General features: G+C 42.4%; 1 protein-coding gene across 2 annotated transcripts in view; it reads left to right on the top strand.

The window, feature by feature from the left end:
• LOC129821714 (fibroblast growth factor 12-like) overlaps positions 1–26,980 on the top strand; it is a 120,450-nt gene that overhangs the window by 16,681 nt on the left and 76,789 nt on the right. Inside the window, exon 2 of one of the 2 annotated variants that reach the window (XM_055879298.1) lies at positions 20,792–20,997. The exons of the other annotated variant lie outside the window; for it this stretch is intronic. Coding sequence (XP_055735273.1) covers positions 20,946–20,997 — 52 coding nt within the window. The 5' untranslated portion in view covers positions 20,792–20,945. The remainder of the gene's footprint in view (positions 1–20,791; positions 20,998–26,980) is intronic. 2 annotated transcript variants of the gene reach the window in all.

Below are 26,980 nucleotides of genomic sequence, written 5' to 3'. Positions count from 1 at the left end.
GCTGGAAGTGGGTTGATGGATACTCCTCCTTCTCTTCACCCCGGTCTGATAATTAAGTTTAAAAAAACCTCGTTCCTATACTAATTTGTCTCTTCGTTTTACCAATAATCAATGGTAATCTTAAAGGGTCAATCAGCAGTTGAAACAACAACAAAGTGAACACCCCGCACTGTTTTGGGTAAAAGGTGAGGGATAGGGCTGGAGAATTGTAACCACTCAAATTCACAGACAGAGTTATGGATGCAAGGACTGACCATCCTTGATATCAAAATGATAGTTTTGACCATGTTTTGAGGCTACATTTACTTTGTTTACAAACATTGGAGTAAACAAGTTGATTTTTTTGGGGGTTCTGATGGGGTACGACAGTTGAAATAAGCTCATGAGTCATTTCTAAGTTATATTCTTCAAGAATCAATGGGTACATATCATTAATTTATAAGTTCAAATATAGCAACTGCTGATTGACCCTTTAAAGGACTATTGTTTTCTTGACAAATCTATGGCACAAATCCCCTACTCCAGTTGTTAATTTCTTTTAAATATTGTTTTTGTCTCAATATAATTTTTACCTGGGAGTGTTAGGACTTCAACTAAACACATTTTGGACAATGACAAACACGCAAATAAATACTTACACTTGACCTATGATTCATTGTGATTACGCATACAACAACACCCACGTTAGGCACTCCTACAGCACTAAGTATGATTAGTTGCGACTAGTGGCCACCCGTCATTCAGGGCAGGTGGTTGTTGTATGCGTAATCACAATGAATCATAGGTCAGGTGTAAGTATTTAGTTGCGTGTTTGTCATAGTCCAAAATTAGTTTAGTGGAAGTCCTACTAACACTCCCAGGTGACAATTATATTGAGGCAAATACAATAAAAAATGTTGGGGGAGGGGGTGGGGACTTGCCTGTTTTGCATGTTATTTTGGTATTAATACGTGTCACATATCAGTTTGCAGACAATGTAAAAAATATATAACTGAGTTAATAAAGCTCCATATTTTTGTTTTCTTGAGTTAAGCCGCTTCAGGTGTTTCAGCCTAGCTCAGTGCTTTCTGTGGTGGTAGGGCAAGCCAGCAGAAAATACGTAGCGTTGCGCCGTGATTGCCTCAGTGTTCTGTCAACCATGGGGACACTACGTCACCACCAAGTCTAAGGGGAGATCTCGAAAATTCTTCCCCTTTGGGTGCTGCCATAGTGTTACATTAGAAGTGCCCATCCAAGAAGGCTCAAGGTCATTGGCCACAGATAAAATGACGTCAAATCACGTTATATGTACAGTAGCTTTGATTGGACTGATCATGTCAACATTATACTTTCAGAATCTTATCTAGCAGTCATCATCATGAATCAAGTCGACAATCTACTGGCAAATCCGTTTTAATCGCTGTCGTATGAAGAGAAATAATGAAGAGAAATTATAGATAAAACGTATCGGTGGTCATCGGCCATTGGACATAAACATTACACAACAAGTTGGAAATCGCAAATTCAACAATGAGTGGTTTGGAAGCAGGTGAGCACAGCACAACAAGGTGAGTCCAATAATGTATTGTATGCTGCTGAATAAATTATGTAATATGCCAGGGAGATATGTATACTGTAGCTAAGAAAGTAATACTAAGTGTATATTGTGTAGTAAGGTGTTAGTAGCCCATGTGACTCACGCTAATAATTTGGTCCCTTTTCCCCTCTTACTTTCGCCAACTGTTGTGACTTGGTGGTGCACATGTAGCCTATAGCCTGTTTTAGAGAAATGTAATCATTGAATATTTTAAGAGCTTTCATTGTCTGCTTATATGCCCCCGTTATTTATCCTACGGTTCTGACTTGGTGTACAGGGAGAATACTGTAAGAACGGCCCATATTCTGAGTTTTGTCGCTGTAAAAGATTTCATAGATTACTGCACCTGTACATAGCCCATCTATAATTTAGCCCAAACAACTACCTCTTTACCTACTGTATTTATTTATTTTGCTCCTTTGCACCCCATTATTTCTATCTCTACTTTGCACCTTCTTCCACTGCAAACCAACCATTCCAGTGTTATTTTTTTAACTTGCTATATTGTATTTACTTCGCCACCATGGCCTTTTTATATATATATATATATTTTTTGTTTGCCTTCACCTCCCTTATCTCACCTCACTTGCTCATATTGTATATAGACTTATTTTCACTGTATTATTGACTGTATGTTTGTTTTACTCCATGTGTAACTATGTGTTGTTGTATGTGTCGAACTGCTTTGCTTTATCTTGGCCAGGTCGCAATTGTAAATGAGAACGTGTTCTCAATTTGCCTACCTGGTTAAATAAAGGTGAAAAAAAAAAAAAAAAAAAAAGTGCATTTCAAAAGTGCTGAACAAATAGTTATATTGACAACGTCCATCCTAGCTCGCTCATTAAGCTCATTAATGTCTTAATCGAAATTACGGATTGCCTCTTATCCGCTCGTTCCCTTATGCCATAGTTTGTACATCTCAATTGTCAGTAGAAACCACATTTGTTTAAACAAGTCAGCCACATCAGCTATGTTTCTAAAAAAAGGCAGGAAATGAGGCTGAATTAACTGTTTCACTGTCAGACAAGGCTCCGCTGATAGCCAGGTGTAGCAGTGGTAAGGTGTTGGGACTACTGTTGGGACAGCTTTATGTAGGCCCTAACAGTTCTTGGGCACCGTTTGTCACCGTTATAGTGCAATTATTTTAAACTCATGCTGATTGGCTGGGCCTGGCGCCCCTGCTCAGTCATGTGAAATTCATAGATTCATTTATTTCAATGGACTGATTTCCTTATATGAACTGTAACTCAGTAAAATCCTTGAAATTGTTGCATATTGTGTATATATTTTTGTTCAATATATATTTCATGCAGCTGTCTATTACAGTGCATTCGGGAAAGTATTCAGACCCCATGACTTTTTCCACATTTTGTTGCCTCACAGCCTTACTCTAAAATGGATGAAATCAAAAAATGATTCATCAATCTACACATACATCAGAATGACAAAGCGAAAATAGTTTAATTGTATTTTATTTAAGTAGGCAAGTCAGTTAAGAACAAATTCTTATTTACAATGACGGCCTAGGAACAGTGGGTTAACTGGTCTAGGAACAGTGGGTTAACTGCCTTGTTCAGGGGCAGAACGGCAGATTTTTACCTTGTCAGTTCAGGGATTCCATTTTGCAACCTTTTGGTTACTAGCCCAACGCTCTAACCACTAGGCTGCCACCTGCCACCACTGTATTACAAATATTGTATTAAAATATTACATTTATAAAAAATGTAAAACAGAAATACCTTATTTACGTACAGTACCAGTCAAAAGTTTGGACATACTTACTCATTCAAGGGTTTTTCTTTATTTTTACTATTTTCTACATTGTAGAATAATAGTGAAGACATCAAAACTATGAAATGACACATGGAATCATGTAGTAACCAAAAAGTGTTAAACAAATCAAAACACATTTTATATTTGTCACGCTCTGACCGTAGAGATCTTTTTATTCTCTGTTTGGTTGGTCAGGGTGTGATTTGTGTGGGAAACTCTATGTTCTTTATTTCTATGTTTTGGCCAGGTATGGTTCTCAATCAGGGACAGCTGTCTATCATTGTCTCTGATTGGGAATCATACTTAGGCAGCCTGTTTTGCCACCTTAGTTTTGTTGGGATGTTGTTTTTTGCTAGCTCTGTGAAGCCTGCAGAACATGACGTTCGTTATACTTTTGTTGTTTTTGTTTGGTGTTCGGAGTATATAAAGATCATGAACACTTACCACGCTGCACCTTGGTCCACTTCTTCAGACGAGCGTTACAATATTTTATATTCTTCAAAGTGGCCACCCTGTGTCTTGATGACAGCTTTGCACACTTCTGGCATTCTCTCAACCAGCTTAAACTGGAATTATTTTCCAACAGTCTTGAACATTCCCACATATGCAGAGTACTTGTTGGCAGCTTATCCTTCACTCTACAATGTAGAAAATAGTAAAATACAATAAAAACCTTGAGTAGGTGTGTCAACTTTTGACTGGCACTATGTATTCAGAACGTTTGCTATGAGACTCTAAATTGAGCTCAGGTGCATCCTGTTTCCATTGATCACGGTTGAGATGTTTCTACAACTTGATTGGAGTCCACCTGTGGTAAATTCAATTGATTGGACATGATTTTGGAAAGGCACACACATCTCTATATAAGGTCCCACAGTTGACAGTGCATGTCAGAACAGAAACCAAGCCATGAGGTTGAAGGAATTGTCCATAGAGCTCCGAGACAGGATTGTGTCGAGGTACAGACCTGGGGAAGGGTACCAAAAAATGTCTGCAGCATTGACGGTCCCGAAGAACACAGTAGCCTCCATCATTCTTAATTTGATGAAGTTTGGAACCACCAAGTCTCTTCCTAGACCTGGCTGCCCGGCCAAACTGAGCAATCGGGGGAGAAGGGCCTTGGCAGGGAGGTGACCAAGAACCCAATGGTTACTCTAACAGAGCTCCAGAGTTCCTCTGTGGAGATGGGAGAACCTTGTAGAAGGACAACCATCTCTGCAAATCAGGCCTTTATGGTTGCCCGACAGAAGCCACTCCTCAGTCAAAGGCACATGACACCTTGAGTGGCCCAGCCAGAGACCGGACTTGAACCCAATCCAATATCTCTGGGGAGAGCTTCCCACAATAAGTTGGGTGAATTTTGGCCCATTCCTCCTGACAGAGCTGGTGTAACTGAGTCAGGTTTGTAAGCCTCCTTACTCGCACACGCTTTTTCAGTTCTGCCCACAAATCTTCTATAGGATTGAGGTCAGGGCTTTGTGATGGCCACTCCAGTACATTGACTTTGTTGTCCTTAAGCCATTTAGCCACAACTTTGGAAGTATGCTTGGGGAAGTATGCATTGTCCATTTGGAAGACCCATTTGCGACCAAGCTTTAATTTCCTGACTGATGTCTTGAGATGTTGTATCAATATATCCACATAATTTCCTTTCCTCATGATACCATCTATTTTGTGAAGTGCACCAGTCCCTCCTGCAGCAAAGCACCCCCACAACATGATGCTGCCACCCCCGTGCTTCACGGTTGGGATGGTGTTCTTCGGCTTGCAAGCATTCCCTTTTTCCTCGAAACATAACGATGGTCATTATGGCCAAACAGTTCTATTTTTGTTTCATCAGACCAGTAGACATTTCTCCAAAAAAGTACGATCTTTGTCCCCATGTGCAGTTGCAAACCGTTGTCTGGCTTTTTTATGGCGGTTTTGGAGCAGTGGCTTTTTGGAACGGCTGAGCGGCCGTTCAGGTTATGTTGATATAGGACTCGTTTTACTGTGGATATAGATACTTTTGTACCTGTTTCCTCCAGCATCTTCACAAGGTCCTTTGCTGTTGTTCTGGGATTGATTTGCACTTTTCGCACCAAAGAACGCGTCTCGTTGAATCATGTAGTAACCAAAAAAGTGTTAAATAAATACAAATATATTTTATATTTGAGATTCTTCAAATAGCCACCCTTTGTCTTGGTGACAGCTTTGCACACTCTTGGCATTCTCTCAACCAACTTCATGAGGTAGTCACCTGGAATGCATTCAGTTAACAGGTGTGCCTTGTTAAAAGTTAATTTGTGGAATTAATTTCCTTCTTAATGCGTTTGAGCCAATCAGTTGTGTTGTGAAAAGGTAAGGGGGTATATTGAAGATAGCCCTATTTGGTTAAAGACCAAGTCCATATTATGGCAAGAACAGCTCAAATGAGCAAAGAGAAACGACAGTCCATCATTACTTTAAGACGTGAAGGTCAGTCAATACGGAAAATATCAAGAACTTTGAACGTTTCTTCAAGTGCAGTCGCAAAAACCATCAAGCGCTATGATGAAACTGACTCTCATGAGAACCGCCACAGGAATGGAAGAGCCAGAGTTACTTCTGCTGCAGAGGATAAGTTCATTAGTTAACTGCACCTCAGAAATTGCAGCTCAAATAAATGCTTCACAGAGTTCAAGTAACAGTTTCCTATTTAAATAAAGGTTAATTAAATAAAAATAAAAACAAACACATCTCAACATCAACTGTTCAGAGGTCTCATGACGTGGTCCTTTCTGGGTATAGCAGGACAGGAAACCCACATAACTATATCTCTGAATATGTACATTTCTCAATTATGGGGTTCGCATCTAATTCTTGTATAAAATGAATGTGTAAAGATGAAACTATTTGTGAAATTATGTAAGGTGATGTTAATGAAAGAGAATTGTATTCCCTTTAAAGTTGAACTAAGTCATTGGCCCGCCCCCATGAGCACAGATAATGATCTGGCGTCATAGACCCGCCTTTTCTATTGTTATGAATTTCTATTTTACTCTCCAACAGACAGATGGACGATTCCAACAGAGATCACGATGACACACTGAGCGTAAATATATTGATTGCAGTTATGCTGCATCAGATGACCTGGCCTCCACAATCGCCCGACCTCAACCAAATTGAGATGGTTTAGGATGAGTCGGACAGCAGAGAGAAGGAAAAGCAACCAACAATTGCTCAGCATGTGTGACCTCCAATGTGTGGACTGTTGAAAAAACATTCCAGGTGAAGCTGGTTGAGAGAATGCCAAGAGTGTGCAAAGTTGTCATCAAGGCAAAGGGTGGCTATTTGAACAAACTAAAATATATTTTTGGTTACTACATGATTCCATATGTGTTATTTCATAGTTTTGATGTCTTCACTATTATTCTAGCTGTTGTAAAACCTTTGACCGGTAGTGTGTATATATAATTTATAAATCCAAAAATGGATGTAGCAACTACATATTACCCATTTAAGTCTATCAAAAGTGTGCGAGTTTGAGCATGTGTCCATTAGGCCAATTGATTTTTTTTAATCAACATGAATTAGATTGAGCAATAAAATCCCCACTTGTATTCCATAGGCTGGGATCTGCACTATGCAGCTGTTGCAAGAGCGCTTTTTTTCACCTGCTGTCCACTGGTTTCAAAAACAACGATTTATTGGCAGCTTAAACTTCTTGAATTCAACCATTATTGGATTCAAATACACATTTAGATTTAAACAGCCATCCACAACAACCCCAATTCGTAAGGCACAAATAGCTAAATGAGAGAGCAGCAGTGTGATTCACATCAATGCACTATGTAGATATTTTTATTTAACCTTTATGTAACTAGGCTAGTCTGGCCAAACCCTCCCTTAACCCGGACGACGCTGGGCCAATTGTGTGCCACCCTATCACAACGGCCCGGGATCGAACAAGGGTCTGTAATGACACCTCTAGCAGTGAGATGCAGTGCCTTAGACCACTGCGCCACTCGGGAGCCAATAATTAGTGATTACCGTGTCGCCGTAGACTACACCACTGCTGTCATCCTTACCTCCAAGAGTTTATTCAAATTGGATAATCTTTGAATGCTGACAGCTGTCGCACCATTGGAAAACATAGCTTGGACTGTAGCCTACAAAAGCCTATTCCTGCTCTTTTCCCGCGATCCATCAAACACATTTGTTTTGTCATTATAGAGGTGTCTGATTTATGGTCAGACTTGCTCACGTTGAGCAAATTTAAACTTACGCCTTTTTTCAATGCTGATTTGTCACGCCCTGGCCTTAGTATTATTTGTTTTCTTTATTATTTTAGTTAGGTCAGGGTGTGACATGGGGTATGTGTGTGTTTGGGGGTATTTATATGGTAGAGGTGGTGTTGGTGGTAGTGTATGGGTTTGTGTTGAGTGTATGTATCTAGCTGTGTCTATGGGTGTGTAGTTTTCTAGGAAAGTCTATGGTTGCCTGAATGGGTTCTCAATTAGAGACAGCTGGTTTCAGTTGTCTCTAATTGGGAACCATATTTAAGGCTGCCATAGGCTTTAGCTGTTTGTGGGTCATTGTATATGTATATGTCGACGTAAGTAGTTTGTGTGCACTTGCGTTTGAAGTTTCACGATCGTTTGTTTTGAATAAGTGTTTCGTGTTCATCTTCGTCGTTGTAAATAAAGAAGATGTATTCATATCATGTTGCGCCTTGGTCCTCTCATTCATGTCAACACGATCGTGACATGATTTGAATGTCATTGAGAAAACAGAAGTGTCAAAGATTTAATCATCTACTTTTTCAAAAGTATCTGTAATCTGATTACAATATTTTTTCTGGTAGCGAAATGGATTAGTTGAATTTTTTTGTAATCCCTTACATGTAACGGATTACATGTAATCCATTATTCCCCAACCATGAATACATGTTAATCACCTTTGGCATCGATTACAGCTGTGAGTTTTTCTGGGTAAGTCTCTACGAGCTTTGCACACCTGGATTGTACAATATTTGCACAATTTATTTTTTTATTCTCCAAGCTCTGTCAAGTTGATCATTGCTAGACAGCTGATTTCAAGTCTTGTCATTTTCAAGCCTATTTAAGTCAACATCTTAACTAGGCCACTCAGGAACATTCAATGTTGTCTTGGTAAGCAACTATAGTGTATATTTGGCCTTGTGTTTTAGGTTATTGTCCTGCTGAATGGTGAATTTGTCTCCCAGTGTCTGTTCTAAAGCAGACTGGACCAGGTTTTCTGATTAGGATTTTGTCTGTGCTTAGCTCTATAAAAAATCCCTTAGTCCTAGCCGATGACAATCATACCCATAACATGATGCAGCCACCACCATGCTTGAAAATATGAAACGCTGTACTCAGTGATGTGTTGTGTTGGATTTTCCCCAAACATAACGCTTTTTGTTCAGGACATAAAGTAAATTTCTTTGGCACATTTTTTGACAGTTTTACTTTATTATTATTATTTACCTTTATTTCAACAGGGAAGTCATATTGAGACTAAAGTCTGTTTTACAAATGAGTCCTGCACAACACAAAAACCATCACATACTGTACAACAGGCCAGTATAGATAAACATACATCTAGACAAAATACACATTAAGATACAGAATGATGTTTGTATCTTTGTAGTGACTGGGTGTATTGATACACCATCCAAAGTGTAATTAATAACTTCACCATTATCAAAGGGACTACTAAGCTATACCAAGGATAATTTTGCTATTTGATTTAGTATTTTAAGACTCCTTGAAGTACCCCCAAAATATATAAACCAATTGTTTGATGGAACGATTTTATTTGTCCGTACAGCTATTAGGCTGTATCACAGCCGGCCGTGATTGGAAGTCCCATAGGGCGGCGCACAATTTGCCCAGCGTTGTCCAGGTTTGGCCGGGGTAGGCCGTCATTGTAAATAATAATTTGTTCTTATCCAACTTGCCTAGTTAGATAAAAAATAAAATAATTTGCCATAGAAACGCATTGAATAACAGATTCACTACATGGAACAACAGATAGTCCCCCCCCCCCCCCCCCAAAAAAAAAAATCTAAAGGAAATTTGTTCTAGAGTAAAACAAAACAACCGACATGTACGTGTTAGTGAGAGTCGGCCTACCCCTGGTATGTTTCCATTCTTTATTATGGAATAGAAAACTCAAATAACAAAAACAAAGCGAACAAACAAAACATGAAGCTCAGAGTAGTGCTCACAGGCAACTATACCTAGACAAGATCCCACAAAGGGGAAATGGCTGCCTAAATATGATCCCCAATCAGAGACAACGATAAACAGCTGCCTCTGATTGGGAATCATACCAGGCCAACATAGATATATAATTACCTAGATCACCCACCCTAGTCACACCCCGACCTAACCAACATAGAGAATAACAGGCTCTCTATGGTCAGGGCGTGACAGTGTTGCCAACCACTTTGCGGCTGAGCCGTTGTTGCTCCTAGACGTTTCCACTTTACAATCACAGCACTTACAATGGAACGGAGCAGTTTTAGCAGGGCAGAAATTTGACTAAATGACTTGTTGGAAAGGTGGCATCCTATGACGGTGCCACGTTGAAAGTCGCTGAGCTCTTCAGTAAGGCCATTCTACTGCCAATGTTTGTCTATGGAGATTGCATGGCTGTGTGCTCGATTTTATACACCTGTCAGCAACAGGTGTGTCTGAAATAGCCGAAACCACTAATATGAAAGGGTGTCCACATACTTTTGTATATATATTGTAAATTGGCAATATTCCAAGCACTGCTTTGTACACAAAGATGAACCAGTGCTTCAGCCTTCTCGTAGAAAGGGAGGGCCATTTCACCATGTCTTATAGATCACAGTGATGGGTGAGTGATCACAGTGTACAGTATTTTAGGATGCTGGCTGGGGCATGCATATAAACAATATCACCATAATCTAGCAAAGATTTTTTTAAATCCTGACTGACAGAAAAACATGATTTATTCCTGAAATAGTAACCCAATTTCAGCTTTTTTGATAAAATGTCAACGTGCTGTTTAGAACTCAGCTTTTCATCTATCCAGATACCAAGATACTTATACAATCTGAAAGTGGCTTCATTTGTCTGCTTTGAGACTGGAAAAAAATATGAACTGTGATTTTCTGGCATTCAGCACAAGTTTCAGTTGGTGAAGTTGTTTCTGAATGTCATCAAATGCTTGTTGTCAAAGTTATGAAAAGCATCCTCAATTTTGGCGTCACAGGAATAAACTGTTGTGTCATGAGCATACAAATGGAGATCTTACATTACGATCAATCTAATTTACAGTGGGGTCCAAAATTGATAAATATGAGCAAAAATGATTGTATGATTGTACCCTGAACAAGGTACAGTGAGGCTGAAACTTTGGCGATTTACCCAATAAATTACTGTGAGTTTATACATGCAGTGTGTGACTCTCTTTCTTCTTTTTATAGCTTATAGTTTATTCGCTGTTAGTCAGCACCTCTACATCAAACACTTTTCTCTGGGTGTGCACCAGCTCATGTTTTTTATAAAAAAATTATTGTATAAAATAAATAATTAAAATACTGAGCTATATTGTATGCTAAAAATAACTGGGTTGGAAAACACATTGGGAGGGATCTTAGACCATTCCTCTGTACAGAATCCTTCCAGATCCTTGATATCCTTCATCTGCGCTCAATTCAACCCACAGGTCCAGAGACTGATGGCCATTACAAAATGTTGATTTTGTGGACAATTAACAATTTCTTTGTGGATTATGTTGTGCTTGGGGTTATTGTCTTTATGGAATATCCACTTGTGACCAAGTTTCAGCCTCCTGGCAGAGGCAACCAGATTTTTGGCTAAAATATCCTGGTACTGCATAAGTTCATGATGCCTTTGACCTTAACAAGGGCCCCAGGACCAGTGGAAACAAAATAGCCCCATAACATCAGAGATCCACCACCATATTTTACAGTCGGTATGAGGTTATTTTCTGCTTATGCATTCTCATTTCGACAACAAACCCACCGCTGATGTGTATCACTAAAGAGCTCTATTTTCAAGAATAAGTTGAGTATTTCAGAGCTTGCTCCGAAAGATCTCAGCCTGCCGAGAAAGTACATGCGCTGTTGCAGCTTAGCACACATATAGTCCACACGGACAGTCAATCTCAGGGCACGGTCAACATGTGCTCCCTGTTCACTGTGAATGACAACCGGACTACGGTCAACCACTAACCTGGGTTCTGTCACGGATCCCTCCGGAACTGTGTCATTACGCACACCTGGTCCCCATTCCCACTGATTGTAATTGTATAAATGTGCCCTATAGTTCACCATTGGGCTGTCGCTTATTGTTCCATTGTCCGTTGGTCGTGTGAGGACCTGTGCTGTGTTTGTTTTGGCTCTCGTGCTGCGTGTTGTGCGCTTGTGTTTTCGGGTCTCGTCCCGTGTAATTATTACGGGTCTCGCTGCATTTATGTATTCAAGGTACTCCTCGCTCTTTTGTTTGGGTTCAACCCTGTGTTTTGTATACGTGTTTTTTTGGCCTTCGTCCCCATGCCTTTACATGGCACGCTGTAAGTTGGGTTAAATAAAAAAAAGCTATTACGCATTCCTACGCCTGTCTCCCGACCCTTTATACCAACGTGACAGGTTCAAAGATAACTTCTTGTGTTTTTGTGACATTCAGGACCAGAGAGTTCGCATTACATCATATACCCATTGATCCTTGAAGAATATAACTCATGAGCTTAGTATAACTGTCTGTACCCATCATAACCCAAAATATGTTTTTTTTACTCAATTGATTGTTTGTAGGACCATGTTGGTCCCACTTTAAACAAACTACAAATTAAAAGACTTTATAGAGCATTCATAAAGTCTTCATAAACACATCAGAGATGCGTAAAAAATCCTTCATAGAAAACAATTGGATGACGTTTGTTTCTGAATGGTCAGTAGCATCTATATGCTTTGTAAAGTGTTTATGAAGGATTCATTAAGTAGTTTGTTTGATAGATAGCTTGTTAGATAGTTTAATAGTCATGTACAGGGTTACAGATATAATTACATGGTACAAGGCCTCCCAAGTGGCGCAGTGGTCTAAGGCACCACAGCCTGGGGTTCGATCACAACCGGCCGTGACCGGGACTCCCATAAGACGGCACACAATTGGCCCAGCGTCGTCCGAGTTAGGGGAGGGTTTGGCCTGGGGGGCTTTACTTGGCTCATCTCACTCTAGCGACTCCTTGTGGCGGACCGTGCACCTGGAGGCTGACTTCGGTTGCCAGCTGAATGGTGTTTCCTCCGACACTTTGGTGCAGCTGGCTTCCGGGTTAAGCGAGCGGGAGTTAAGAAGTGCGGTTTGGCGGGTCATGTTTTGGAGGACTCATGACTCGACCTTCACCTCTCCTGAACCCGTTGGGGAGTTGCAGCAATGAGACAAGATCGTAATCACGAAATTGGGGTGAAAAAGGGGGGAAAAAATAAAAACACAATTATAATTGCAGGGTACAATGTAATTCTTGAGCTCCGCGCTTCAACAAAGCAGGATAAAGTTAACAAAAATATAATAAAAATAGATACTAAAAAAATACAAATAATATCAACATGTACAATGATAAATGTCCATTGGGGTGGGGGCAGGGTAAATGTAGGGCTTTCATCACAAATATTGACCTGCAAGACCTCTCTGCCTACACACACACACATACAAACTCGCTCATGCACACAAACACACACAGGCATATACACACACACACACACACACACACACACACACACACACACACACACACACACACACAACCCCAAAAATGTCTGTTTATGAAGGCTTCATTAAGTAGTTTGTTTTTTGTAAACAAACAATGGAATAAAGATAGAAATAAAACTATAATTTCTGTCATGAAAGTTTTTAGAGTGGCTACATTTTTCCAGCACCATTCCTCAGCTTGAAAGTGAACTATGTGGCAAGTCTGCCATTTGGCTGAAAAGTTCATTAAGAATTGTGCCTTCCTGTGTGTGTGTGTGTGTGTATGTGTATGTGCCTGTGTGCATGAGCGAGTTTGTGTGTGTAGGCAGAGAGGTCTTGCAGGTCAATATTTGTGACGAAAGCCCTGCTACTATGAGGCTCTTCAGCTGTCCATAATACAGTCCAGGGCGTGGTTTCCCTAAGTATCTTAAGGCTAAGTTCATCATTAGAACCTTCGTAGGTGCATCGTTAAGACTCCATGTTGTTTCCTAAAAGCATCGTTATAACGTTGAGCTTAAAATCGCTCATAGTCTAACACCTGCCTCAGATCGTATGCTATAGGCCTATTTTGTTCAATCAATTGAGTTATATTACTTGTAGACTACTGTCTCAATATATTTAATGATGTGTAGTCTAACATGTGCGCAATGATGTGCCAAATTGGGGATTTTTGTGCATTCTTTTTTTTGTATGCATTAGCATAAGCCACGTCAATATTTGCAGCCATAGGTGGTAATATCTATCTAGTAGCTGATCCGTTGTCAGTATTGTGGAATAGTTCTAAAGTTCAGGTAAGATTTGAATTGAGAAAGCTGACCTGAGAGCAGCACTGCCTTTCTTTCGATCAGTATCGACACATGCTCCAACTATGCGCTTTGCGACCTTTCTCTTTTGCGTGGTGTTTTGGGAAACACATGTCACATCTTTGGCTGTTGTAGGAAAGATGCATGTTAAAACCTGGTTTTAATGTCTATGGTTAAAACACTCATAAGCCTAAATTGCATCGCTTTCGGAAAACCAGGCCCTGACCTGAATTGGAAGACTGGATTTATTTGCCATCATCATAACCAGTGTTGCTTGTGTCATCAGTTGCTATATAGGGCCCTCTGCTGGCCAATAGAAGACTTGCATCAAAGTCTGCAGGCTGTATTTTTTTATTCTATTGAACCTTTATTTAACTAGGCTGAGTTGTAGCCAATCACAGGCGAGCTTACATATTAATTCACAAGGAGACCATCTAATATAAGACCAAAGTATAACTAATAGAGTCAAATAATGGGAACAGCAACATAATGATGTTCTGGTCAGTTTTTTTTATGTGTCTACAAACATGTCTACACACAAAAGTGCATATGCATTCATTCACACAGAAACTATTCAGACAAACAGTCACAATAACTGTAGCAATTTACAACCCTGATGCAACCTTTACTGAGACTCTTATTCAGAAATTGGCACACACCCATGCACACAAACGCACGTGCACATACACACACATTTTTTTTACATCGCTCTTGTAATGTAAAGGCCTGAGTTAAACATATCACTGAATAAAAAAATGTCATTATGAAAATCTATTTTGAAATTAAGTCATTACCGTAACACAACCTATTTGAATATTTTTTTTGTCATAATCCCTTTTGTATACAGTCGTGGCCAAAGGTTTTGAGAATGACACAAATATTGATTTCCACAAAGTTTGCTGCTTCAGTGCCTTTAGATATTTTTGTCAGATGTTAGTATGGAATACTGAAGTATAATTACAAGCATTTCATAAGTGTCAAAGGCTTTTATTGACAATTACATGAAGTTGATGCAAAGAGTCAATATTTGCAGTGTTGACCCTTCTTTTTCAAGACCTCTGCAATCCGCCATGGCATGCTGTCAATTAACTTCTGGGCCACATCCTGACTGATGGCAGCCCATTCTTGCATAATCAATGCTTGGAGTTTGTCAGAATTTGTGGGGTTTTGTTTGTACACCCGCCTCTTGAGGATTGACCACAAGTTCTCAATGGGATTTAAGGTCTGGGGAGATTCCTGGCCATGGACCCAAAATATCGATGTTTTGTTCCCCGAGCCACTTAGTTATCACTTTTGCCTTATGGCAAGGCGCTCCATCATGCTGGAAAAGGCATTGTTCGTCACCAAACTGTTCCTGGATGGTTGGGAGAAGTTGCTCTCGGAGGATGTGTTGGTACCATTCTTTATTCATGGCTGTGTTCTTAGGCAGAATTGTGAGTGAGCCCACTCCCTTGGCTGAGAAGCAACCCCACACATTAATGGTCTCAGGATGCTTTACTGTTGGCATGACACAGGACTGATGGTAGCGCTCACCTTGTCTTCTCCGGACAAGCTTTTTTGCTGATGCCCCAAACGATCGGAAAGGGGATTCATCAGAGAAAATGACTTTACCCCAGTCCTCAGCAGTCCAATCCCTGTACTTTTTGCAGAATATCAGTCTGTGCCTGATGTTTTTCCTGGAGAGAAGTGGCTTCTTTGCTGCCCTTCTTGACACCAGGCCATCCTCCAAAAGTCTTCGCCTCACTGTGCGTGCAGATGCACAAGCTCTGTACTGGTGGTGCCCCGATCCTGCAGCTGAATCAACTTTAGGAGACGGTCCTGGCGCTTGCTGGACTTTCTTGGGCGCCCTGAAGCCTTCTTCAAAACAATTCAACTGCTCTCCTTGAAGTTCTTGATGATCCGATAAATGGTTGATTTAGGTGCAATCTTACTGGCAGCAATATCCTTGCCTGTGAAGTCCTTTTTGTGCAAAGCAATGATGACGGCACGTTTTTCCTTGCAGGTAACCATGATTGACAGAGGAAGAACAATGATTCCAAGCACCACCCTCCTTTTGAAGCTTCCAGTCTGTTATTCAAACTCAATCAGCATGACAGAGTGATCTCCAGCCTTATCCTCGTCAACACTCACACCTGTGTTAACGAGAGAATCACTGACATGATGTCAGCTGGTCCTTTTGTGGCAGGGCTGAAATGCAGTGGAAATGTTTTTGGGGTTTCAGTTCATTTGCATGGCAAAGAGGGACTTTGGTCAGATGAATTGCAATTAATTGCACTCTTCATAACATTCTGGAGTATATGCAAATTGTCATCATACAAACTGAGGCAGCAGAGTTTGTAAAAATGTATATTTGTGTCAGTCTCAACTTTTGGCCACAACTGTACATGTTATAATTTGTATTTTTTATGAACACATTTAGATAAAGAACAAACGTCACACTATCAAATTAAGGCAAAATAGTTTCCCCCCCCTAATATTTCCTAAATATTGGTGCATTACGGTAATGATGAGCAGGTTTTGGAGAAAAGACTGTATGTTTCGTTAATGAGTGTTGCATAGTTTGCCAAAACTGTACTGATCTCTATCAGAGATTCAGTAACCCAACAAATCATCAAAGTGTGTAATTTGTTAATACCAAATTACTTGCATAATACTAACACCACTGATCTCAATGCAATTTACTAAAATACCACTTATTTCAGTGCCTTCAGAAAGTATTCATACCCCTTGACTCATTCCACATTTTGTTGTGTCACAGCCTGAATACAAAATGTATACAAATTCTCTCACCCATCTACCCCATAATGATAAAGTGAAAGCATGTTTTTTAGAAATGTTTTCACTTTTATTGAAAATTAAATGCAGAAATATCTCATTTACATAAGTATTCACACCCCTGAGTCAATTACATGTTAGAATCGCGATTACAGCTATGAGTCTTTCTGGGTAAGGATTGTACAATAGTCACCATTGGCCTCATGGTGAAATCCCAGAGCGATTTCATTCCTCTCCAGCAACTGAGTCAGGAAGGACGCCTGTATCTTTGTAGATATTGATACAGCATCCAAAGTGTAATTAATGACTTCACCATTCTCAAAGGGATATTCCATGTCTATTTTTTATTTTGACCCATCTACCAATAGGTGCCCTTCTTTGAGAGGCATTGGAAAACCTCCCTGTGCTTGGTTGAATCTATGTTTAAAAATCCCTGCTCTACTGAGGGACTTTACACACAATTGTACTGTATGTGTTGGGTACAGAGATTCAAAAATCATGTTAAACACTATTGCACACAGAGTGAGTCCATGCAACTTATTATGTGACTTGTTAAGCAACTTTTTATTTACTTATTTAGGCTTGCCAAAACAAAATGGTTGAATATTTATTGACTCAAGACATTTCAGCTTTTCATTTAAAAAAAAAAAGATATTTGTAAAAATGTCTCAAAACATAACAACAAACTCACTTTGACATTATGGCCAGTGATACAAAATCTCAATTGAATCAATTGTAAATTAAGTCTGTAACAAAACAAAAAGTGTAAAATGTCAAGTACTGTAATTACATGCATGTATTTTCAAAAGTCAAAAGTTACTTAAAATATACACTGCTCAAAAAAATAAAGGGATCACTAAAACAACACATCCTAGATCTGAATGAATGAAATATTCTTATTAAATACTTTTTTCTTTACATAGTTGAATGTGCTGACAACAAAATCACACAAAAATTATCAATGGAAATCAAATTTATCAACCCATGGAGGTCTGGATTTGGAGTCACACTCAAAATTAAAGTGGAAAACCACACTACAGGGTGATCCAACTTTGATGTAATGTCCTTAAAACAAGTCAAAATGAGGCTCAGTGTGTGTGTGGCCTCCACGTGCCTGTATGACCTCCCTACAACACCTGGGCATGCTCCTGATGTGGCAGATGGTCTCCTGAGGGATCTCCTCCCAGACCTGGACTAAAGCATCCGCCAACTCCTGGACAGTCTGTGGTGCAACGTGGCGTTGGTGGATGGAGCGAGACATGATGTCCCAGATGTGCTCAATTGGATTCAGGTCTGGGGAACGGGCGGGCCAGTCCATAGCATCAATGCCTTCCTCTTGCAGGAACTGCTGACACACTCCAGCCACATGAGGTCTAGCATTGTCTTGCATTAGGAGGAACCCAGGGCCAACCGCACCAGCAATATGGTCTCACAAGGGGTTTGAGGATCTCATCTCGGTACCTAATGGCAGTAAGGCTACCTCTGGCGAGCACATGGAGGGCTGTGCGGCCCCCCCCAAAGAAATCCCCCCCCCCACACCATGACTGACCCACCGCCAAACCGGTCATGCTGGAGGATGTTGCAGGCAGCAGAACGTTCTCCACGGCGTCTCCAGACTGTCACGTTTGTCACATGTGCTCAGTGTGAACCTGCTTTCATCTGTGAAGAGCACAGGGCGCCAGTGGCGAATTTGCCAATCTTGGTGTTCTCTGGCAAATGCCAAACGTCCTGCACGGTGTTGGGCTGTAAGCACAACCCCCACCTGTGGACGTCGGGCCCTCATACCACCCTCATGGAGTCTGTTTCTGACCGCTTGAGCAGACACATGCACATTTGTGGCCTGCTGGAGGTCATTTTGCAGGGCTCTGGCAGTGCTCCTCCTGCTCAAAGGCGGAGGTAGCGGTCCTGCTGCTGGGTTGTTGCCGTCCTACGGCCTCCTCCACGTCTCCTGATGTACTGGCCTGTCTCCTGGTAGCGCCTCCATGCTCTGGACACTACGCTGACAGACACAGCAAACCTTCTTGCCACAGCTCGCATTGATGTGCCATCCTGGATGAGCTGCACTACCTGAGCCACTTGTGTGGGTTGTAGACTCCGTCTCATGCTACCACTAGAGTGAGAGCACCGCCAGCATTCAAAAGTGACCAAAACATCAGCCAGGAAGCATAGGAACTGAGAAGTGGTCTGTGGTCACCACCTGCAGAACCACTCCTTTATTGGGGGTGTCTTGCTAATTGCCTATAATTTCCACCTGTTGTCTATTCCATTTGCACAACAGCATGTGAAATGTATTGTCAATCAGTGTTGCTTCCTAAGTGGACAGTTTGATTTCACAGAAGTGTGATTGACTTGGAGTTACATTGTGTTGTTTAAGTGTTCTCTTTATTTTTTTGAGCAGTGTATATACATTACCAGTCAAAAGTTTGGACACACCTAATCATTCCATGGTTTTTCTTTATTTGTACTATTTTCTGCATTGGACGCGTTGCGGGTGCAATTCCGTGGTTAACCTACCAAGCAGCCGACCACGACAGTAACCTCCCATACCCTCAGTAAGCTGGCTGGTAGCAGCGCCGTCACCCCGGTTTCCCGGGAACCTCGCTTACCTCCCCCGGAGCGCTACGATGGAGATTCCAGGACCTGCCGGGCCTTTCTCTCCCAGTGCTCCCTCATTTTAGAGCTGCAGCCTTCTTCATTGCCCTTGGACCGCTCGATGATAGCGTACATTATTATGCTGATGTCCGTGAGGGCACTCACCTGGGCCATAGCGGTGTGGGAGCAACAATCCACCATCTACCTCATCCTGGATGTATTCGTGACGGGGGTGAGAAGTTTTTGAGGCTCCGGTGTCCAGGAGAGAGGCTGCCTGGAAGTTGCTCCAGCTTCGGCAGGACACCCTCAGTGTGGCAGACTATGCGGTGGAGTTCCGCACGCTAGCAGCGGAGGGTACCTGGAATCCGGAAGCACTGTTCGACACGTTCCTGCATGGAATATTGGAGGAGGTAAAGGATGAGCTGGCAGCCCAAGAACTACCGACGGATCTCGACTCACTCATCGCTTTAACCATCCGGATTGGTGGTCGGCTATGGGAACCTAGGAGGGAGAAGAGGTCCGATTTGCGTTCCCAATCGCTCACTAAGGGATCCCACCTTGCATCTGATGAACTCCGGAAATCCCCGGTGTCTACGTCCCCAAGAGGATCCGTGCTTACACGAGTCCACCTCTTCCCGAGCCGATGCGTACACAGACTTGAGACCCAGAGTTGTCTGTATTGCGGTGCTGCTGGTCATTATGTGTCTACCTGTCCCTTCAAGATACCTACTGTAGCTCATTCGTTGGAGTGAGTACTCTGTTGGGCCTTAAAGATATTTTCTAGTCTCCCCTGGTTCGCCCCCCCCCCCCCCCTCCGTGCCATCCTAAGGTGGGGCAACCAGTCCAAGTCTCTCCAGGTACTCATCGACTCGGGGGCCGATGTGAGTCTCATGGAAGTTACCCTGGCATCCGAGCTGGGCATCCCCACTCAACCCCTCTCCATTCCCATGCATGAGTGCTGGACGGGCGCTCTATAGGCCGGATCACCCACCAGACCACCCCGGTCAACCTACGAGTGTTGGGGAACCACAGCAAGACGATCCAGTTCCTGCTGGTTGAGTCTCCGCAGTTTCCCGTGGTATTGGGATTCTATTGGCTCAAGCGACACAGTCCCTCCATTGACTGGGCTACTGGTGCCATCTTGGGCTGGAGCCCGTCCTGCCACAATCATTGCCTGAAGTCAGCTCTGCCTGCCCCAGGACATCTTCCGGGGGTTTTGGAAATTGACCCGGACCTCTACGCCAGCTCCGCAGAGTACCAGGACCTCCGGGAGGGGTTCAGTAAGGCCCGGGCCACTTCGCTTCCGCAGCACCACCCGGTATCCAAGAAAGTCAAGCCTGAGGCGAGGCGCTGGCACGCCGCTATAGTGCCGCGGCTACACCCCCGGATGCCGAGACCCCCGCCCCCCCCCCCCCCCCCCGCTCCAAGATCATTAGCCGCTCTGCTGTTCATCCTCTGTTGCCCCGTACCCTCCGTATTCTTCCTACCTTTTCTGTGTTCAGAGTTAAAACCATGTCTGACTGCCCCTTGTCTCCTGTTTTCAGGCCCACCCCTCTCCCCCGTCTCATCGACGGCCGACAGGCGTACATGGTGAGACGTCTCCTGAAGGTTTGACCTCGGGGCAGGGGATTCCCGTACCTGGTTGACTGGGAGGGTTATGGCCCGGAGGAGAGGTGCTGGGTCTCCGCTAGGGACATCATGGACCCAGGCCTCATCTCTGAGTTCCAGCGCCGGCACCCAGGTCAACCAGGTATGCACCCAGGTAGGATGCCAGGTGGCGTCCCTAGAGGGGGACACCAGGTGTCGTCCATCTTCCCCATTACTCCCTTGGTACTTATACCTGTGTTTTCTGTTTGTCTGTGCGAGTTTGTTTTGTTCCTCAAACCTACCAGCGTTTTTCCCCTTGCTCCTGCCTTGTCTATTTTCTAGTTTTCCAGGTTTTGTCCTTTCTGCCTACCCTGACCCTGAGCCTGCCTGCCGTCCGGTACCTTTGCCCCATTACTCTGGATTGCCTGACCTGAGCCTGCCTGCCGTCCTTTACCTTTGCCTGTCCGTGTTCGAATTAATAAACTTTTGTTACTTCAACACTGTCTGCACCTGGGTCTTACCTTCAAACGTGATAGTATTGGTATATTAGGACATGGATATTTGTGACTGTAAGGTCTTTTAGATGTACAGTGCCTTTGGAAAGTATTCAGACTTTACTTTTTCCACATTTTGTTACGTTACAGCCTTATTAAGAAATGACCACTTCTTGACTAAAGCAAAAACAGGTTTTTAGAAATGTTTTAAAATGTATTACAAATCAAATAAAAAATACCTGATTTACATATGTTTGGAAAGGCACACACTAAGGTCCAACAATTGAAAGTGCATGTCAGAGCAGAAACCAAGCCATGAGGTCGATGGAATTGTTCTTAGAGCTCTGAGACAGCATTGTGTCGAGGCACAGATCTGGGGAAGGGTTGGTACACTGTCTGCAGCATTGAAGGTCCCCAAGAACACAGTGGCCTCCATCATTCTTAAATAGAAGAAGATTGTAACCACCAAGTCTCTTCCTAGAGCTGGCCGCCCAGACATACTGAACAATCGGGGGAGAAGGGCCTTGGTCAGGGAGGTGACCAAGAACCAGATGGTCTCTCTGACAGTTCTAGAGTTTCTCTGTGGAGATGGGAGAACCTTCCAGAAGGACAACCATCTCTGCAGCACTCCAACAATCAGGCCTTTATGGTAGAGTGACCAGACGGAAGCCACTCCTCAGTAAAATACACTTGACAGCCCACTTGGAGTTTGCCAAAAGGCACCTAAAGACTCTCAGACCATGAGAAAGATTTTCTGGTGTAATGAAACAAAAATGTAACTCTTTGGCCTGAATGCCAAGCGTCACATCTGGAGGAAACCTGGCACCATTCCTACGGTGAAGCATGGAAGTGGCAGCATCATGCTGTGGGGATTTTTTTCAGAGGCAGGGACTGGGAGACTAGTCAGAGTCGAGGCAAAGATGAACGGAGCAAAGTACAGAGAGGTCCTTGATGAAAACCTGCTTCAGAGCGCTCAGGACCTCAGACTGGGGTGAAGGTTCACCTTCCAACAGGACAACGACCCTACACACACAGCCAAGACAATACAGGAGTGGTTTCGGGACAAGTCTCTGAATGTCCTTGAGTGGCCAAGCAAGAGCCCGGACTTGAACCCAATCAAACATCTCTGATGAGACCTGAAAATAGCTGTGCAGCAACGCTCCCCATCCAACCTGAAAGAGCTTGAGAGGATCTGCAGATAGGAATGGGAGAAACTCCCTAAATACTGGTATGCCAAGCTTGTAGAGTCATACCCAAGAAGACTCAAGGCTGTAATTGCTGCCAAAGGTGCTTCAACAAAGTACTGAGGAAAGCTGAGGAAATACCTTAAATTGAAGTCGGAAGTTTACATAAACGGGTTTAATGATTCCAACCAAAGTGTTTCAACCACTCCACAAATGTCTTGTTAACAAACTATAGTTTTGACAAGTCGGTTAGGACATATACTTTGTGCATGACATAAGTAATTTTTCCAACAATTGTTTACAGACAGATTATTTCACTTATAATTCACTGTATCACAATTCCAGTGGGTCAGAAGTTTACATACACTAAGTTGACTGTGCCTTTAAATAGCTTGGAAAATTCCAGAAAATGATGTCATGGCTTTAGAAACTTATGATAGGCTAACATCATTTGAGTCAATTGGAGCTGTACCTGTGGATGTATTTCAAGGCTACCTTCAAACGCAGTGCCTCTTTGCTTGACATCATGGGAAAATCAAAAGAAATCAGCCAAGACCTCAGAAAAAAATTGTAGACCTCCACAAGTCTGGTTCATCCTTGGAAGCAATTTCCAAACGCCTGAAGGTACCACGTTCATCTGTACAAACAATAGTACGCAAGTATAAACACCATGGGACATTCTGTCTCCTAGAGATGTACGTAGTTTGGTGCGAAAAGTGCACATCACTCCCAGAACAACAGCAAAGGACCTTGTGAAGATGCTGGAGGAAACAGGTACAAAAGTATCTATATCCACAGTAAAACGAGTCGTATATCGACATAACCTGAAAGGCCGCTCAGCAAGGAAGAAGCCACTGCTCCAAAACCACCAAAAAAAGCCAGACTACGGTTTGCAACTGCACATGGGGACAAAGATCGTAATTTTTGGGGAAATGTCTACTGGTCTGATGAAACAAAAATAGAACTGTTTGGCCATAATGACGATCGTAATGTTTGGAGGAAAAAGGCGAGGGCTTGCAACCCGAAGAACACCATCCCAACCATGAAGCACGGGGGTGGCAGCATCATGTTGTGCTGCAGGAGGGACTGGTGCACTTCACAAAATAAATGGCATCACGAGGTTGGAAAATTATGTGGATATATTGAAGTGGATACATCTCAAGACATCAGTCAGGAAGTTAAAACTTGGACGCAAATTATATGAATATCCTAGCTTCTGGGCTGAGTAACAGGCAGTTTACTTTGGCCACCTCAGTCATCCAAACTTCCGAATACTGCCTCCTATCCCTAAGAAGTAAAATAAAGTGGTGATTCTAACTGACCAAAGACAGGGAATTTTTACTCAGATTAAATGTCCGGAATTGTGAAAAACTGCGTTTAAATGTATTTGGCTAAGGTGTATGTAAACTCCCGACTTCAACTGTATGCAAATGTAATATTTCAGTTTTTATTTGTAAACATCAACTAATATACCATTTTCATGATTTATGGACAAACTACAGAAATACATTTTGGGTTGTATTCAAATAAGTTCGTTTTTCTAAAGTAAGATTTTATTAAATGCCCTGAGAATTTAATCTGGACGCATTTCTGTAATGAGAATATTCGGGCAAAAATGTAAAATGTATTTAAAATAAGACCAATAACGAAACATCTTAGTCTTCAGAATTCGCTCATTTTTGCAGATGCATGAAATTGCTAAAGACATAGTTTTGCTACTGAACTTGCCCCTCCCCCCCACACACAAACATACTCGAAGACCAATCATAAAAAAAAGTGTTAAAAAATACACTTAGTTGCATACCTAATGAAGACATACTCTCTTTAAAATGTCCCCAGTGTCTCTGATGTCTTGCCTCTGTCATTGCTCACCGGGAATTTCCTCTCCCAGCACTTTCACCACGTAAACACCGATATAAATAGTTCCCACCATGCAGTGACGCCCATTTACACTCTCAGAATAGACTTTCCATTTCTATTGCATGGCTTGCCGGGGCCAAGGTATCACATATCCACATAGTTAAACCGTTCGAATAACTCCTAATTGTGTTTGACGCATGGCGTCAATCACTGGACAGGGAGGCGTGCAGCTGTCCCGCTTGACAAAAGGTGAAAAGGTTGACTCCGGTGTCCCATTGCAGTGGTAGATAACCTGCTTGTAAAGCCAAGGTGTGTATGGACGCAAGCGTGTGTGTGTGCTCCAGGAGCCTGGAGAGAGTAGTGGTGGTGAGTTGGAGGGTGGGGATTTAGTGAGTTAAAGTTTGTGTCAACAGGAGTGAGACAAGGACAGCCAGGGCTAAATACGGTGAGACAGACACACACCGAGTGGACAAGGACTGGGCAGCTTAACTAACTCTTTACAAGTGACACGGACAACTGACTTATACAGGGGAAGAGGGGTTGTGTAAGCAGGGGCATAGGGGAGCAAAAGCAGATTAAGGGGTACAGGGTGGCTCTGCATTTTACGGACTGTGTTTTTGGACGTCTCAGAGAGCGTTGGAGAGCCAGACATGACTCGTTCGCTTGGTAGCCTGTTCCGACGACTGCTGTCCAAAGACAGTAAGGGAGAGGAGGAAGATGAGGAGGAAGGAACAGCAAAACCAGACAGCGATGAGCAGGGTGAGTTCTCTTTACTCCAAGCCAGGGGTGTCAAACTCCTTCCATGGAGGGCTGAGTGTCGGCGGGTTTTTGTTTTTTGATTTCAATTAAGACCTAGACAACTAGGTGAGGGAAGTTCCTTACTAATCAGTGACTTTAATTCATCAATCAAGTACAAGGGTGGAGCGAACACCCACAGACACTCGGCCCTCCGTGGAATGAGTTTGACACGTGCTCCGAGCCCTCCGCATAGGTTTGGTATTTTTGGGGTATTTTATTAGGATCCTATTAGCTGTTGCAAAAGCAGCAGCTACTCTTCCTGGGGTCCACACAAAACATGAAACATGACATAATACAGAACATTAATCAACAAGAGCATCTCAAGGACAGAACTACATCAAACACATTTTACAGGCACACGTAGCCTACATATCAATACATATACAAACTATCTAAGTCAAATAGGGGAGAGACGTTGTGCTGTGAGGTGTTGCTTTATCTGTTTAAACAAGGTTTGCTGTTCATTTGAGCTATGTGAGATGGAATGGAGTTCCATGCAATAATGGCTCTTTAATACTGTACGCTTTCTTGAGTTTGTTCTGGATTTGGGGACTGTGAAAAGAACCCTGGTGGCATGTCTGGTGGCGTAAATGTGTTTGTCAAGGCTGTGTGTAAGTTGACTATGCAAACAATTCGGGATTTCCAACACATTCATTTTTCTTATAAAAAGAAGTGATGCAGTCAGTCTCTCAACTCTTAGCCAAAAGAGACTGGCATGCATAGTATTTGTATTTATATCAGTCCTCTGATTACAATGAAGAGCAAGATGTGCCGCTCTGTTCTGGGCCAGCTGCAGCTTAATGACTAAACATGGTTTGTTTAATGCCAATCAGCCAAGACCTCAGAAAAAATCGTAAACCTCCACAAGTCTGGTTCATCATTGGGAGCAATTTCCAAACGCCTGAAGGTACCACGTTCATCTGTACAAACAATAGTACGCCCTTTTGTGTTTTACACCTCCAGCAGAGGAATTACATTGTTGAGTGCATGTCATTCAGTTTCACTGGCATATAGTACGTTCTATGGATGGTCTTAAACTGTAGTAATTTATGTCTGAGATGATATGAACGTGACTGGGCATTCAAACATATGTATCCATTCATCATCATCAATAGCTTCTACCAGGTCTTCCTCACATTTTTGTTTAACATATTTTATGTCATCGGAAAAAGCCTCTATAAACCCTTGATACAGTTTGTAAATCGACTTTGGAGGTTTGTCAGACTGCCTTAAAATAGCATCTGACTTGTCAAGTGTTTACTGCACAGAGAGAATGAAGTGTTGTGTCTGCAAAAAATCACCTCTTCCCTGGCTGCCTGACCCTGCTGAGACCCTGTCACCATCTGATCCTCCTAAGACGAGGCATGACAAAGAATGACCTTGGTGTACATTTATACATTATGTTATCCAAGAATAGAATCAATGGTTCAATAATTGAAATGACCATTATTCCCAGATCCCAGACTAGCTTTAAGCTGAGGCTGCTGTCCTGTAGCTACCCATCAATTCAAGATGGAAATGTATATCATTCACTGATATTGTTAATATACTGCAAAATTCACCTGACCTCCGTAGACTGGTCTTCCCTGGTTCTCTGACCCTGCTGGGACCCCGGTCACCATCTGATCCTGCTAAGACATGTTGAGCATAGTCTTGTGTACTGACTGCATATTAGAAGAGCTGCATTCCTGCATTCCATGCCTGCGAGACCTACAGTACCAACAGAGATCATTGTGGCACGGTCTGCGGGCGGGAGCGGATGGTCAGACAGAAGACTTTGGGATTTAAATATTTATTATTTGGAAACGGT

Source organism: Salvelinus fontinalis, chromosome 24 (assembly GCF_029448725.1).
Source record: "Salvelinus fontinalis isolate EN_2023a chromosome 24, ASM2944872v1, whole genome shotgun sequence".
In the NCBI taxonomy this organism is placed as follows: Eukaryota; Metazoa; Chordata; class Actinopteri; order Salmoniformes; family Salmonidae; genus Salvelinus; species Salvelinus fontinalis.
Note: the sequence above shows the minus strand (reverse complement) of the source record. Positions and strands in the feature narration are given on the sequence as shown.